The 15,436-nt window shown below is 51.2% G+C and overlaps 2 protein-coding genes across 6 annotated transcripts; one reads left to right on the forward strand and one right to left on the reverse strand.

Moving 5' to 3' along the window:
- On the reverse strand, positions 585 to 10,275 carry CEP41 (centrosomal protein 41). 2 transcript variants are annotated; one of them, XM_021384243.1, is made up of 11 exons: positions 10,120 to 10,275; positions 9,597 to 9,660; positions 8,673 to 8,720; positions 5,678 to 5,739; positions 5,241 to 5,310; positions 4,641 to 4,785; positions 4,275 to 4,426; positions 3,910 to 3,977; positions 2,944 to 3,058; positions 2,542 to 2,757; positions 585 to 2,144 (listed from the first exon to the last, which is right to left on the reverse strand). In XM_021384243.1, exons 1-11 carry the CDS (start codon positions 10,150 to 10,152, stop codon positions 2,014 to 2,016), a joined length of 1,104 nt encoding a protein of 367 aa, XP_021239918.1. In that variant the 5' UTR covers positions 10,153 to 10,275; the 3' UTR covers positions 585 to 2,013. The 2 variants fall into 2 exon arrangements, with proteins under 2 accessions (XP_021239918.1, XP_021239917.1); XM_021384242.1 differs by having other exon boundaries at positions 5,226 to 5,310.
- MEST lies at positions 10,380 to 15,361 on the forward strand. 4 transcript variants are annotated; one of them, XM_021384244.1, is made up of 12 exons: positions 10,380 to 10,504; positions 11,441 to 11,595; positions 11,706 to 11,785; positions 11,865 to 11,942; positions 12,304 to 12,440; positions 12,890 to 12,948; positions 13,098 to 13,138; positions 13,228 to 13,298; positions 13,721 to 13,822; positions 14,006 to 14,082; positions 14,336 to 14,399; positions 14,787 to 15,361. In XM_021384244.1, exons 1-12 carry the CDS (start codon positions 10,500 to 10,502, stop codon positions 14,902 to 14,904), a joined length of 987 nt encoding a protein of 328 aa, XP_021239919.1. In that variant the 5' UTR covers positions 10,380 to 10,499; the 3' UTR covers positions 14,905 to 15,361. The 4 variants fall into 4 exon arrangements, with proteins under 4 accessions (XP_021239919.1, XP_021239921.1, XP_021239920.1 ...); XM_021384246.1 differs by lacking the exon at positions 10,380 to 10,504 and adding an exon at positions 10,550 to 10,650; XM_021384245.1 differs by lacking the exon at positions 10,380 to 10,504 and adding an exon at positions 10,551 to 10,645.

Raw genomic sequence — 15,436 nt, forward strand, 5'->3', positions numbered from 1 at the left:
TTTTTGGAGACTCAGTGGGCCAGTTGATAGCCAGCATAGATAGTGCACATTGACCTACGGAAGCTTCCAGACTATATAGTTTATTCATTCCTTCCAAACAAAACCAAGTCAAAAGTCCAAAAAAAAAACCCACAGAAACTCATCAAGATGGTAGGGTGACTGCAAACTGCATTTGTTGCTCTGGATTAGGAGGATCTTGAGCAGCCCAAACAGTTTTTCCCTCTGTTTAGGAAGGTTTTTCATGCTGACCAAAGCAGTAGAGTTTTCAGCTCCTTCTCCAACCACTGGATGGCAAAATCAAGTCTTGATTTAAGGCAACACACACAACCTCAACTCTCATCATCATTTTCAGCTAGATGCATCTGTAACACTGTCACCTCCATATGCTCCTGGGGGGAAATAACTCCTCTACCCCCACACTGGTGGGATGAGGAGGCTGTGCCGGTCCCAGTCTTTTAAGAACATAAATAATCTCCTGGTGCTCCCACGTGCACACTCAGCTTCAGCTGTATTGCCCCAGAAATGGTACTAACCAACCAACCAAACTAGGCAAGCCACCATCTGAACAGTGCAGGAGAGGGCAGTCGGTTCAATACTTTTATTTCACAGTGACATGGAAGTGGAGGCACCGTACAGAGCAGAAAGAGGCAGACAACTCAGGACATGGAGATTGAAATAGGTATGGGAGTGAGCCCCATCATGCCCCAACATTCAAAGCTAGACGTGGCATTTCCATGACATTTCCAACTCCTGTGAAAGCTTCAGGTGGACATCCCGCTCGTGAGACAGTGAGATGCATTCATCTTCCAACAGATGGAAAGAAATGAGACACAGTCTCGCTGTACTTTTTATTTGTGTTTCAATACCCGACCAGTTCTTGCACTACAACACTTCAGTACACACACGCTCCCTCTGGAGGTGCAGGACACGAGGTGATCAGAAGGAGCCTTCCAGTTCCTGGGTGCAGAAACGTCACTTCAGTGAGCATTTCTGATGTAAGACTCAGAGCAAAGTTCTGTGGTCCTCCTCCGATATTTGGTACTATAGTGAGCGAGCCTGAACAGGCTAGAGGCAGAAAAGCTGCTCATTAAACCTCTTCCTTTCTTTCACAAGCACAAAACAGAGCTAAACTTGGTTCTGATGTTCCACACCCTGCATCAGCTTTGTCACTGCTGAGTTCCAGACTATGTCAGGTCCCCCAGCCAGCGCTGGCACCGTGAAAGCATGGATGAGAGGGAAGGTTTCATGAAATCCCCGCAGCCTGCTCAGTTACCAGATTCATTTTCAGGGTTATTCTGGGGGTTCTGATGAAAGGGGAAGAGAATATACCCCCTTCAGCCACCCTAACCTTAAAGAAACGACTCCAAAAACATGTGGGGAAAGGGCATACATAGGAACAAACGTCAACCCTATGACTCACCTTCAGAAATACAGAACCATTTCATAAATCATCCATAATTAGAGACAACTATCACACTACTGCGCCATGCTGGTCGTTATTTCCCAAAACATCTTTATTACAAACACTTCTGCTCGTTAACATAAATAAAAAGAGAGTTACGGAATCCTCTCTCCGTCATTTTGGCAATTTGCTCAATGTCCATCCCTGCCACAGAACGCCACAGTTTCTGCTCACAAATTTCTGTCCCGTTTCCCTCCGCTGTTAGTGCAGCCTGCAGCTCGGAGCCCAGCCCAGAGGAACGTTTGCTGCAGACACAATTCCTTAGTCTGAACTGCAAGCTTTACAGATCCACTGCTACTTGGTCACAGGCTTCGCTATCAGTTTTCCCCCCTCCCCTACAAAATCCTGTCCTGAAGGGCACCTTGCCAACATGACACTGCTCCTACGAGACATCACATCAACCCTTCCATCTCCCCGGCCTTACCCCAGCTGCCATTTATAAACCAGCACCGCTTTCCTCCGCGGATTCCTAAAATGACAAACAGGGCTGCACTGCTCAGAGTTCCCAGAACCTGGATGCTCATTTATTCAGTGGGAGGAGACACCGCTGCTTATTTCCATGGCCTGTTCTGGAGGCTGCTCCTGCTGAGCACGCGGGATCCCGCCATGCTGGGGAGGCTGGGGCTGCTCCTTGCTGTTGTTGCTTTGGAATCGCGTCCCGAAGAGCCACGGCTGAGGCGACCTGAAGGAAAAAGATTGGAAATCCAAGCTGAAGCTGTGTGATGGACAGTGATGACATACCAATGGTTTGCAGCCCCATGTTGGTTGTCCTAACTCTAACTGACCCTTCAATAATTCTGTGGGGGTTTCTGGGCAGTTTCAATCAGGCTTTTCGTTCTGCACAGCTTAAGTACTTGCAAAACCAACGCACCACCAGGAAAACCTACAGGCATGCAAACACAGTGGGCAGCATGGTGTACGTCTGCCCCAGCAGAACCAGGATCATGCATCCATGCAAGATTTAAGTTCCCTGGGATCAGCACAGTTTGGAAATAAACCTCTCCCCTTTCCCAGCCATCTCATTGCAAGAATACAGCAAAGCAGGGGAACGCTGCGTGGCATTTGTCTTGGATTCTTACTGGCAGTGTCTGAAGGAAGCTGCTCCTCTTCGAGGTAGTACTTGATCTTCTGCAGATCTTCTGCAGAGTACCTCCACTTGCTCTCGGCACGGGTGGGTGGCACCTTGGGAGGGGCCTTTTTTCGGGCAGATCCTGTGGGAGCTGCCACCTGGCAGGTAATGGGGAGCGAGCCGGTGACGAGTCCTTCCGGGACCTTCTGTGCAAGGACCTTCAACCCTGGAGATGTACAGACCAAGCGTTATTACTGACCACAGCCCAACGTGGGAGCAGTGATTTCACCACCACGTGATGGATCCGACCACCTCTTCCCCACCTCCAGCTCACGCAAACCCTACTGAGCCCACTTGGGGCCGACTGAGCCCGCTCCCCCCCCACCCTGGTGTCCTGCCCATCCCCACTGACCTCCGGACAACATGAACAAGTTCTCAAAGCCCCTCTCGCACATGGTGGTGGCAGCCTGGCTGGCGAGCCTCTCGTCGTCGTCGTACAAAATTATTATCTTTCCGTGTGCATTTTTCTGGTGGGTAGAAGAGCTAAGGGTGCGTTTGTCAACTTGCGGGGACTTAAAACCACAGAATCACCAAGGCTGGAGAAGACCTCTCCAAGATCATCGAGTCCAACTGTTGACTGAGACTTCGTCCATTTCAGAAAGAAGAGACAAATAAATGGGGCTGGAGGTAGACTTCCTATGTGATTTCCAACTATTGGGCAGGAATCCCTTCCATTCAGTGTTTCAAAATCCGATTTCTCAGCAGCTGAAGCTTGCCAGACTCTGGAAGGGCACAGCCTGATCCCCTCTGTGAGCTTATATTTCACCACTGATTTGAAGACTGGTTAGCAACAACCGGTTAGAAACAGTTGGTTGACAACCTCCCCTCTCCCCTGCAGCTCTCCCACACTGACAACTTGGGAAATGATCAGCCTAATCCTGGCTAATAATCCCCTTTCTGTCCTCCTGAGAAAAGACAATCCTCATCAAGGTACTGGGAGGAAGCCAAAGGATTTGATTTGAAGCCCAGTGATCGAGAGACAGCTGCCCGAGGGGTATGGCCGTGGCTGCTGGAAGGCAAATCCAATCCCAGGAACCACCAAATTCAGACGGCTCCCACTGAAACCAAGAGGTTCCAGCTTTGAGGAACTAAAACCCAGCACCTGATGGCTACAGCAGAGCCCCACCAGCTAATCAAAGCCAGCAGAAAGGAGCTTCCCTCCCACCCTCCTTGGAATCCCAGGATTTTGGTGGTTAAACATTGCCCTGGTCAGAGTAATTGGTTTTGGAACTGGTTTTGGAAGCCCTTGCCAACGTGCCACCAGTTGGTTTTTCTCACTGATGTTGATTCCAGCACTATATATATATATAAAGGATACATATTCCAGAATACTGTTTGTGTATGGATTCATGGCTCTAGACAGCATTGCAATAGGATAGGAATAAGCTGCAGAGGAGGAAAAAAAAAAAAAAGAGGAAAAAAAAGAAAATCAGACTGTGGCTGAACATCAACATCACGATCTGCAACACATCCGACACAGGATCCTAAGAGCACAACAGATAACAGCAAACAGATGGGAAACCCAGTGAACAAGGGATTAACATCAGCCTGATTCCCCCAACCCTTTCCAGGGAAGATGGATGTGCTGGATGAGTGCAGAGGGCACCCTGCATCCACCAGAATGACGCACAACTCAGTACAAGCCCCCCAGGTGACACCAAGCTGGGATTCCGGCCTCCTCACCTCCAACTATGTGACACTGGTCGTAAGCATCCCGGTCTCGTACGTCTAGCAGCAGGAAGGGGCAGTCAGGATAAGGCGTATCCTTCGCCTGGGTGCCCACTTTCTTATGAGAGTCCTTTTCTATATCCAGTTCACCGACACCGCTTATCAAACTGCAGGAGGGAAGCGGATGATGACGGGGTGAGCTCTCCCTCTGAACGCTTCTGTACCTCTCAACCATGAGACAGCGCTTCCCCCCCCCCCCCCCCCCAAGTTTTCCCAGTGGTTCATTTATGTTTTAGCAGCGAGGTAAAATAACCAGCTGATTTAAAATCAAACCAGCTATCTGCCATGAGAAAAGGTTGGTGTTGTGCGGTTGGCAGGCACCTCTGCAGTGTGGACCGATAGGATTCTCCAGCTCCGGCGTTGTTTATGAAGAGGACAGGACTGGGGGGGGTCCCATTGGGGCTTCCTTTGCCATTTGTGCCCGCTGTGAGTTCAGCATCTGATTCTGAAGCAGCAGAATTGCCATCTGGGGAGAGAGCAGGGCAGTAAGGTTAACGTGCTGCAGGGAAAGGACGAGGTTTTAAGACTGGCTTCTGTTTTTTTGAAAGGAAGCGCATCTCAGCGACAGCCTCACCCTCATCCTCTCACCCCTGCTGAGAGCCCCACGTCAAAAAGGAGAAAGAGCCACGTGATTTCTGAGGGCTGAAGATCTCCTTTTTAGGAACTCAGCAGACACATAACGGCTCATCTCGTTTCTGATGTACGTTATCTGTGGAGTTACTGCACTAAAACTTCGCAGCGTGACAACTTTCCTACTCAGGAGCATTTCTGCTTTAGGACTTATGCACCTCGGAGCAGCATGGCTGCAGATGGGGTTATTTCCCCTCGCTTAAGGGGCGTGCTGTGGCTGTCAGGGCACAGTTGAACGGATGACAGCAATCTGCAGCTCCATCTCTTTGTGCTCACCATAAATATCGTTACCTTCCAGCTTGTGGATCTCCTCATTCGTCACTTCTAAGGTTTCGTCCGACAGGGAAGCAACCTGAACGACCTGCAGGAGACAAAAGCAAGCCACGCAGCCTTGAAACACATACATAGGTATCAGAGGACAACAGCAGGGATCATCTTAAGGAAAAATAATCCTCAAGCCAACGTATCTTTAACTCAGCACGCTTTCCCCTGGACTTAGGGGTCAAATATAGGTGCATATTTGAGAGAGATTTGCAATGCAAGGCCTATTTATTAAACAAAAGTTGTAACAAAAAGAAAGAATGCTCGGCCTCAGGACAAAGCAGGAAAAGAAGCTGCAGAAGAAGCCAATTAGAAAAGAATTACCCATTGTCTGAGGCTGCATAACCACAGGGAAGGCTTTGGGTAAAGCAAGGACAACGAGCACGAGAGAGAAGATCGATACGTACCAACTGGGCGAAAGTGGTCACCTTCAGTCTCTTAAACAGCTCGTCCTTTCGGTACCTGTAATCTTCAAAAACAAAACAGCAGAGGGTAACACACATCCCGGATCAACTCTTAGTTTTTGCTCATAGCAGGGGAAGGCGTTGCTGCCTCAGTCAGCCTGCAGGTTCTTGCAGGAAAAAAACAAAGGCAAGATTTTGGGGCAACAAGGATCAGGGCAGCAAACCTGGAGGCTCTGTGAAGATCAACACCAGTTATAAAGAGATATTGCCCAGGCAGGGTTAGAATAGAAAAGAAATGTAGTTGCTTTCACACTATTACTCTGTGCTTTCTGCGTGCTTTTCAACTGCATAAATCGGAGGCTGAGATGCACCCATGTTCTAAGCATTGCTGGAAACGCTGAGCTCCAGAATTAGATGTATACATTCAATCTGACTGATTAAGACACTCCAGGTTTCCTCACGCTGACAATTAATAAATCACTGGAACTGGAATTTAATACAAAGTGAGCAAGCAGCACCAGGGGTTTAACGCAGGCAACGGAACAGATTGCTGCAGAGACCAGCTTGAGGCAGACGTAATTGCTGCAGAGAGACAGGACTAATTAAATCTTAAGCCTGAAGACAAAGCTTAGAGAATGAGCAAACCCCATTGGAACGACTGGCAGACAACCAGAGCAGAGATGATGGAGCTCAGTGGTGGCAGGGATGGAAGCCTGAGTGCTCCGAGTGCTCCTCCTTTCCCTTCCTCCTTGCTTACGAGGCTTTACCCCTCACATCACCGATTTCCACTTGGAAATAAGGGAAATCCTTCCCATTTTTTTTCCAGTATCTTCAATAACTGTTGGGGGATTCTCCCGACTGGTCTCCCTCCGGCTAAGAGGAGCTAATAATGCAGCACAGAACCTTCATCCAATCCACTTAAGCAGCTCTAAATCCCACCATCTGCTGAACTTCCCCCTGTAAGCCACGGGGAGATGGGGGGGGGGAGGGCTCCAGCCCTCATCCCTGTAACTGCTGCATGAGGAACGACTGCGATGCTTCGCTTATGGGCAACACTCTGCGTGAGATTCCCATCCTGTTCCTGCAGAAGCAGGCAGATTCGTTGCCAGCATTCGGAGCTGAGCTCCTAAACTCAATGTCCTCCCCTGCCTGGCTGTCACCGGGCTGCAGAGCCCCGCGTGCTGGCTGCTGGAGAGCGTCACAGAAATAAAGGAGCTTGCCAAAGACAAATCAGTGCATGGCAGCGTCCGCTGCCCGCATCAAACCGGGGGTTTCAAGCAGAAACCAGCGGGTTTCAGAAAGTCAAAGAGCTGAAAGCCGTGCTCGTAGCTCTTGTAGGACTCCTCGGTCTCAAGCATCAGCTCCATGACTTTGAAACAACAGCAGCAATTCCCTTTTAGGTAGCACCTGCCCCGCGCAAAACCCAAGTCGTGGGAAGAGCACGAAGAGGTTTTGATTTAGGAGGACTAAAAGCAGCAAAGCTTACAGTGTAATGCGTGTACACGACACAGCAGTGCTTTAATTGTGACTACTGTGCAAAACTGGATGCTTTCTGCCAGTCTCAGCCAAGGATTTTTTATCCCAGAATAAGCTTTTACGGCCCAGATCTTCCCTTTAGCACCTGACAGTTGCTAGCAATGAGCCTGACCTGCCCGAGGAAGGATCTCAGCCATCACCAGAGAGTTCACAACAAAGGCTGCTCCTGCCCACAAAAGCAATGCCACGTACCTGGTTCTGCCCTGGGAGGTCCATGTGGGTTTTCTGACATTGTGCTTCAGGCTGCAAACGCTCTGTCAGATACAGAAAGTTCTCCGTGCTCCAGCACCGGAGGAAGGGAAGAGACGTGGCGTCTCTCCTCGAGTCTCTGCTCCAAAGGATAACGATCGTGCTCCCAGCTATCTTATTTTTGATTCCACTGCAGGCTCGGGGTATAAAGCCCCACTCTCTCACATTACACAGAGACAGAGAGCTCGCTGTGCTAGGTATTCAGAGCCGAACCCAAACGGTGTCATCTATCCATGAGAAATCAAGGGAGAGGAGTTTCTGAACCGCCTGGGAACACAAGGTGCCCATTCAGCACGAACACAATGGGAAAGTTCCTGCCGGACCCCAGAACCAGAAACAAAGGGACTTCTACCGGAGGAGAAATCAGATGCACGGGAGAGATCAAAAACCAACAGCACCGATACAACAAGATTCTCCGTGCTGATAGAAAAAGTGAGATGGCAACGCAGCGTTGGGCACTGAAATCTCAGTCTGTCAACACAGGATTTTGGAAAATAAGGGTGTTTCTCTCTCTTGGCTTTCCCAGAAGATCCGTGGTGCGTGGCAAACAAACAGCAACAAAGGGCCATTCTGCAGGAAGCCAAACACAAACACGTTGACGTGCCACGTTAGTGACCTCCCTTGCACGCTGAGCACAGCCACCTCACTGTGCCGCGGTAAGAACCGAGATGGGGCATTGAAAATCCTAATTAATCCTCGTTAATTGCGGGGATTTTTCTTTCACACCGGTAAACGCAGCTCGGGGGTTTAATGGCTTTGCTGGCTCTGCGTGAAAACAACGCTGACAACGGGTGGAAATAAGGCAGGAAAAGCTCAGCCTCTATCAGCGTGAATTTCAACACGCTGCTTTTCGGTGGGAACACGGAGCAAAGGACAGGACCAGCTGCGCTTCCAACAGCCCGCAAAGCCTCAGCACCATTAGATCCAACGAAATCACCCATTCTAACCCCCCAAAAAAGAGCTCAAGTGGCGTGAGGAAGAAATAGGATGCTTGAAAAAGCGGAAGGCGCACGCGAGAGAAGCAAAGGAGGAAAACTGCGGTGTTTCGTCATACTGCTGGTGCATGTTGATGGAGTTTCTCCCCATGGGCATTGTCAGAGAGGAGATCTCTGAGCAAGCAGAGGGCTCGGGATTCAGCCCTGCTGCTCAGTGCTCCTTCAGTATGGAACAAACCAACATGGTTATGTTGTGCCCCCCCCGTCCAGGTACTCACTTCTTTTGATTTCCTCCAACTTCTCAATGTATTTTGTCAGGCTGCTCCCTGTAACAACAGCAACCGAACAGCTTGTTACAAATCAGTGCTTTTCATCGGGGCTATGAAGGCTTAAATATCTTTAAGGAGGAAGAGATGGCCACGCTGAGGCTTCGCTGGACCTGCAAGCAGTGCTCTGTGGGTGAAAGCCCCTCTATGGGATACAGGAACTCACTGGGAATAGTCATAACTAGAAGAGCTCAAACCTTCCACGTGTACTCATGGTGCTATGGAAATTCCTCTACAGAACACAGCTAACTGCTTTATTTTACGGGATTTTCAGCATGGAGCACACTGTACAAACTCCACGCCAATCCCTCTCTGCTCGAAAGCAGAAGTTGCTCTGATGAGACTTCGGAGGGCGACGTCATTGCCTTCAGAAGGTCATCACCTGAAACTCTGTACATGAGACCGAATGTTCAGTCCCTGCGCTCAGAGAGCCGAAATCAGAACGTTGGTACCCAAACCCCACCTCTGACACACGGCACCAAGCGCAGCTGGGGTTGTACTGTCCTTTCCCCAACATTGCCTTGGGGGTACCAAGAGGTAAAATTCAATCACTTTAAATGTAAAAAAAAAAAAAAGCTCAACAGGGACCCTGCAAATAATCATTGTGACTTATACCTTTGCCATACATCAACTTATAGGAGAAAGGCCAACACGTAGCAACTCCGAGCTCAGTAACTTCTATGGGAGTGCTCATATGAGAACCTGACACGAATCACAAGGCGACTCTCACAAGATCACAAGTATCCCAGCTGCAACACGAGCTCTGACACTGCTGCCCAGGACTGGGGTAAAGCAGCTGAGAGGCTCAGCACCGCTATTCTTGTCATTCTCCCCATTCTGTCTGGGGGTTTTTAACCCCGTGACGTTGCCACTCACCGGTATCGAGGCGGGTTTTGATGTGCTGGTATCGGGGGTTCTGAGGGATGCGCCTGGTCAAGTACTGCAGGACAAGGGGGGAGGAATCAGTACACGACTGAAGTAAAGGAGAAATGATGGGGACACGGGGACGGCTCTAAGAGCACAGAGAGCAGAGAACGGCCCCGCAACACCCTCTAATTTCCAGCAGGACGCTCACAGATCTTCAGCTCTGTACCAATGCACCAAAAGGACTCGCGAGCCGGATTCCACCCCTCCCCACCCCATAACCTCGCAGGAATCCACCCCTTGCCCCACATCACACCTCCAGGCCCCGAGAACACCCCCAAATCCTAATTGCTCCCCACCCAGAGCCTGCCCTCTCCTCAGCCCTCCCCCCAACCCTTTACCCTCGGGGCCTTCGCTTCAAGGCCTCCCCCTCTAGGACCCCAGCCCCTCTCCTCAGGGCTCCCCCCGCGTTCCTCCCCTGCCCACACGCTGAGGGGATCCGAAAAGGTTCCCCTCCCCAACCCCCTTCGCCCACCTCCGGGTCCCCGACGCTCCTCCCGCTCGACATCGTCCCCCAACGCTTCTCACGCTCCACCGCCTCCCGCCGTCCGGCTCTGTCTGCCCCCACCACGCAACAATCCCCGCCCCGATTGGCCGCCCGCTGCCCTTTCAGCCAATCAGAGGCGGCGCGGCGCCGTTCAGCGGCCTGACAGCGTTCTGTCGTTGCCAGGCACCGGGGAGACGCCGAGGTGGGGGGGCGTGGCTAGGCCGAGGGGCATGCGCATGCGCAGGAGGCCCTGCCCACGAGCCGCCATGGCCGCGCGGGAGCGGCGCACCTGAGGGCGGGCGAGAGAGCGCCTGGGCTGAGGCCACGCCCACCGCCGCCAAGGGGCGTGGCCTCCGCCTGACAGAAGAATGGGGCGAGTGGGGAGGGGGCGTGGCTATAGAGAGGGGTGTGAAGTGCTGGGGGCGTGGCCTAAACGGAGCGCGTCGCGCGGAGGGCGTGGCTTGGACGCGGATGGGGCGGGGCTTAGTGGTGACGGGGCGGGGCTTAGCGAGGGGTGAGGTGTGCGGGGACGTGGGAACGGTTATGGGGACATAGGGAGGGTTATGGGGGCTGTGGGGAGGTTATGGGGAGGTAGAGTGGGTTATGGGGACATAAGGTGGGTCATGGAGCCATGGGGAGGGTTCTGAGTTGGGTGCTGTGGGGATATGGGAAGAGTTATGGGGATGTAGGGAGTGTTGTAGGGACGTAGGTATGTTCTGAGGCCGTGGGGAATGGTTATGGGGTCATGGGCATGGGAAGAGTTATGGGGATGTGAGGTTATGGGGACGTAGGGAGGGTTAGGGGGAGAGAACATTTATGGGAGTGAGGTTATAAGGCCTGGGATGTTATGGGGACATAGAGGAGTTATGGGAACAGGGGGGTGGTTATAGGGGTGAGGGATGGTTTGTGGGAATGGAAGGGGTTATGGGGACATGGGGAGGGTTATGGGTTCTATTGGGATGGGGGTGGGTTATGGGATTGAGTGGGCTGTGGGGTGCATGGAGAGGGTTATGGGGAATGGTTATGGGGACATGGGGAATGGGGACAGGGGGACGGTTATGGGGAATGGGAATGAGGACATGGAGGAGGGTTATGGGGACATCATGGGTGGTTATGGGGAATGGTTATGGGGACATGGGAATGGGGACAGGGGGACGGTTATGGGGAATGGGAATGAGGACATGGAAGAGGGTTATGGGGACATCATGGGTGGTTATGGTGATGGGGGGCTATGGGGATTGGGGGATATGGGTTGGATGGACATTTAAGGGAATGAAGTTATTGGGACAACCTATCCCACCTCCTGCAGGATGAAGGAGTGGTGGGTGCAGGTGGGGCTGCTCAGCGTCCCGCTCCTGGCCGTGTACCTGCACATCCCACCTCCACGGCTCTCCCCAGCCCTGCTCTCCTGGAAGGCTTCCGGAGCTTTCTTCACCTACAAACACCAAAGCATCTTCTACAGAGGTGAGGACGCCCCATGGCCCACCAGGAAATTGGGTTGCGGGCGATATTTGGGCAAAAATCCTTTTGTTTTGGTGGTGCCACATCTTGAGGTCCCTCCATTCCCTCTATAGATTCCACTGGTGCTGTGGGCAGCTCTGACGTCGTCATCCTCCTGCATGGCTTCCCCACCTCCAGCTACGACTGGAGCAAGGTGAGAACATGGGGACACCCCGCTGGGATTCCTCCCTCCTGGCAAAACTCCTATTTGCCTACATTTTTCTTCCTTGCAGATATGGGAAGGGCTGACTCAACGCTTTCACCGGGTGATTGCTCTGGATTTTGTAGGGTTCGGGTTCAGCGACAAGCCTGTACGTAGCCTGGAAGGAGGAGCTGTTGGGGGGCTTGGGAACTGGTGTTCATTTGGGCTTCACGTCCCAATTTCTTCCCCCATTTACAACTTCTGGAAAAGAAATGAGGCGTTCCAATAGCAGAAGGGATCAGTAAGGTTCGTGGTGGAGATGGGTTCAGACAACGCGTTGCCCTTCCTTGGGTCTGAGGTCCTTTGGTTATGGGGACATGGGGAATGGTTATGAGGACACCCCAACTGCTTTGGGATAGATTGAAAAATGCTGCCCTGAGCTCCCAGCTCCTCCATCAGGGTCTTTCTTTTGGAGTGTTCATGAGTTTACAGGGGCCATGCTCTCACACTGATTCTGCTTTCCTTGGCAGAGGCCCCACCACTACTCCATCTTCGAGCAAGCCAGCATTGTTGAGCGGCTGGTGCGTCACCTTGGCCTCCACCACCAGAGAATAAACCTCCTGTCCCATGATTATGGGGATACAGTTGCGCAGGAGCTGCTCCACAGGTTGGTGGTTTGGCTGCTTCATGTTCATAGAATCATGGAATGGTTGGAAGGGACCTTAGAGATCCTAGAATAATGGGATGTTGGGTTTGAAGGGACCTCAGAGATCCTAGAATCATGGGATGTTGGGTTGGAAGGAGACCACAGAGTTAATAAAACCATGGAATTGTTGGATTGGAAGGGACCTCAGAGATCCTAGAATCATGGGATGTTGGGTTGGAAGGGACCTCGGAGATGGTTGAATTCACAGGATGTTGGGTTAGAAGGGACCTCAGAGATCCTAGGATCATGGGATGTTGGGTTGGAAGGGACCTTAGAGATCGTTGAATTCACAGGATGTTGGGTTAGAAGGGACCTCAGAGATCCTAGAATCATGGGATGTTGGGTTGGAAGGGACCTTAGAGATCCCCCCAGCTCACAGAGGGTTTCACCATCTCCCCTTCTGTTCCCAGGTATGAGCACAATAAAACTGGCAGCATCCTGATCAACAGCCTCTGCTTGTCCAATGGAGGTGAGGTTTGCCCAGCTGTGGGATATGCGGTAGGGTCAATTTTTAGAGGTCTTTCGGCTCAGATTTTCACGATTGCTGAGGGGAAAGACTGGGAAACACAGAACAAAACAATTAGGGCATTACAACTCTGTTCTCTGTAATCCTTCCAGGAATTTTTCCTGAAGCGTGCTACCCCAGATTCATCCAGAAGGTGAGCTGCTGCCTAGGGGAAAAGGCACTCTGGAATCACCCATCTGTGCCCTACAGAGTGGTGATACCTACTTTTTCCTTCTGCCCCAGGTTCTCAAAGATGGGGGCTTCCTCTCCCCCGTCATCACGAGGCTGATGAACTTCTTCTTCTTCTCCAGAGGGTGAGTTGGGCTCCGTGATGCTGGGTCCCATCCAGGGGTGTGGGACATGGACAAGGGTCAGCAGAGGGATTTGTATACTGGGTATTTGGCAAAGAGAGATGGATCCCAGGCACCGTCCCAGCAGAGGTTTGCTCCTGCATTTGAATAATGGTTTCGATGCTCTGAGGTTGGAAAAGTGGTTTATTTTGCTGGAATCCTCTCCCACGAGTACGGAACTGCAATAAAACCCCTAAACCCACACTTCACATACGGTGTTGGATCAGGTACGTATTTTCACCAGATGTTGCACATTTCTTTGATTTCCAAAAAGCCTTCGGGCCAAACGCAAAGCGCATTTGGGAGATGACGTGTAGGGTTTGCTGGCGGCCAAGCGTTTCACAGTGCAAGGTGGGAGTGCTGACCCTTTTGTGCCCTCTTTTCAGGCTCGGCGCTGTCTTCGGGCCCTACACGCAGCCCTCGCAGGCAGAGTACTGGGACATGTGGACGGCGGTGAGGACCAACGATGGCAATCTCGTTGTGGACAGGTAGGCTGCTGGGATTGCTGCAGGAGCTCTTGAGTTTGACGCTCTTGAAGGTTGCCAATGCTCAGCCAGGTGTCCAGATGTGGGATTTTCAGTCTCCAGCTGCTTCTGGTGGGCTTTGGGATCACTGTTTACCCCCAGAGAAGATGTGGGGTGTGATCTGTGTAACAGCGGGCTTCCCTTCAGTATTTTGCAGTACATAAACCAGAGGAAGAAGCACAGAGACCGCTGGGTTGGGGCTTTGATGTCCACCTCTGTCCCACGTGAGTAGGAACTGGTTTTCTTCCATTTGGAGTGAGGCTGTGGGGAATCGCTCCCATCTCCTGCAGGCACCGAAGCGTGGTGCTGGCTCCTTCCATTCATCAAGGAGCTTCTTGCAATGCTGATGAGGACTATGAGGCTCACATTGGGTCTGTGCAGGGGTAGCTCCAGTTTCAGGTTCAACGGGGTTGCCTCCTTGGCTTGGCTGAGGATGTCCTTGGATACAGAAGCTCAATTTGCGCTTCTTCCTTGCAGTGCATTTAATCTACGGGCCCCTGGACCCTGTGAATCCACACCCAGAGTTTCTCCAGCTTTACAGGTAAGACACAGAGCAGCAGGACGCAACTGGGGTTTCATTTTGCAAGGGGTTTTGTCTCAGTTCCCTTTCCATCAAGGTTGGTTTTCCTTCTCACCTCCGACCTACGCAGCCAGGCAGTACATTAGTTTGGAAATTGCTTCCCAATTTTAGGCATCAAAGTCACAATTCTTAGTCACAGCTATCATGCATGTGATAATAAGTCTTAACTGTCTGACGTGGTTAAGTCCAGAACGTAGAATAGGGGTCAGCTCCAGCTCTTCGAGGGTTTTTGGTGCCAAAATCAAGTTATGGACAGAATCCCAGCTGTGCAAGAAGGCATCACCAGCTGGTTGCAGGCTGAGCCTGCTGCAGTTCCCGTGCTTAAGTCTTGCTCCATTCTTCCAACAGAAAAGTGCTTCCCATGTCCACAGTGTCGGTGCTGGATGACCACATCAGTCACTACCCCCAGCTGGAGGATCCAACAGGCTTCCTGAATGCATATTTGAACTTCATCAACTCCTTCTGAGCTGCTGCAGCTCTGTTTGCTCTCTGTTTACAGCTCAAGAGACCTTGATTTTTATCTCCAGATCCAAGACTTTGGGTCTGTAAATCCCCCGAAGTATAGACAGTGATGCTACGCTGTATTTGCACCTGTCAAGGAGCATCTAAGCACCATGATTTAGTCTTTGGTGATCTCTTTTTACAAGGAGGTCAACACAAAGGTCCCTCCTTCCCCCTGTATTCCCAGCTTTTGATAGAGGACTTTCCACAGCTTGAAGCCCAGGAGAAAGCTGCAGTGGTCTTTGGTGTTATCTGACAAGGTTCAGAGAATTGTTATTCCGCAGTACAAAAGGAATATGCCATTCATAGGTGAAGTGTAATCTCTATGTACATTGGCTTTTTTGTCTCTATTTTACACAAAAAGATTTTTTAAAATTGTACATTTATGGGCTAGCAGACTCTGCAGGTTTTGTGTGTTTTTTTAACTACTTATATTTAACAGCACCCCTTTAGGAATAAGGGGCTTCTGCTGAATCAACAGCCCCTATGGGCTCATT

Source organism: Numida meleagris, chromosome 1 (genome assembly GCF_002078875.1).
Source record: "Numida meleagris isolate 19003 breed g44 Domestic line chromosome 1, NumMel1.0, whole genome shotgun sequence".
NCBI classification, from domain to species: domain Eukaryota; kingdom Metazoa; phylum Chordata; class Aves; order Galliformes; family Numididae; genus Numida; species Numida meleagris.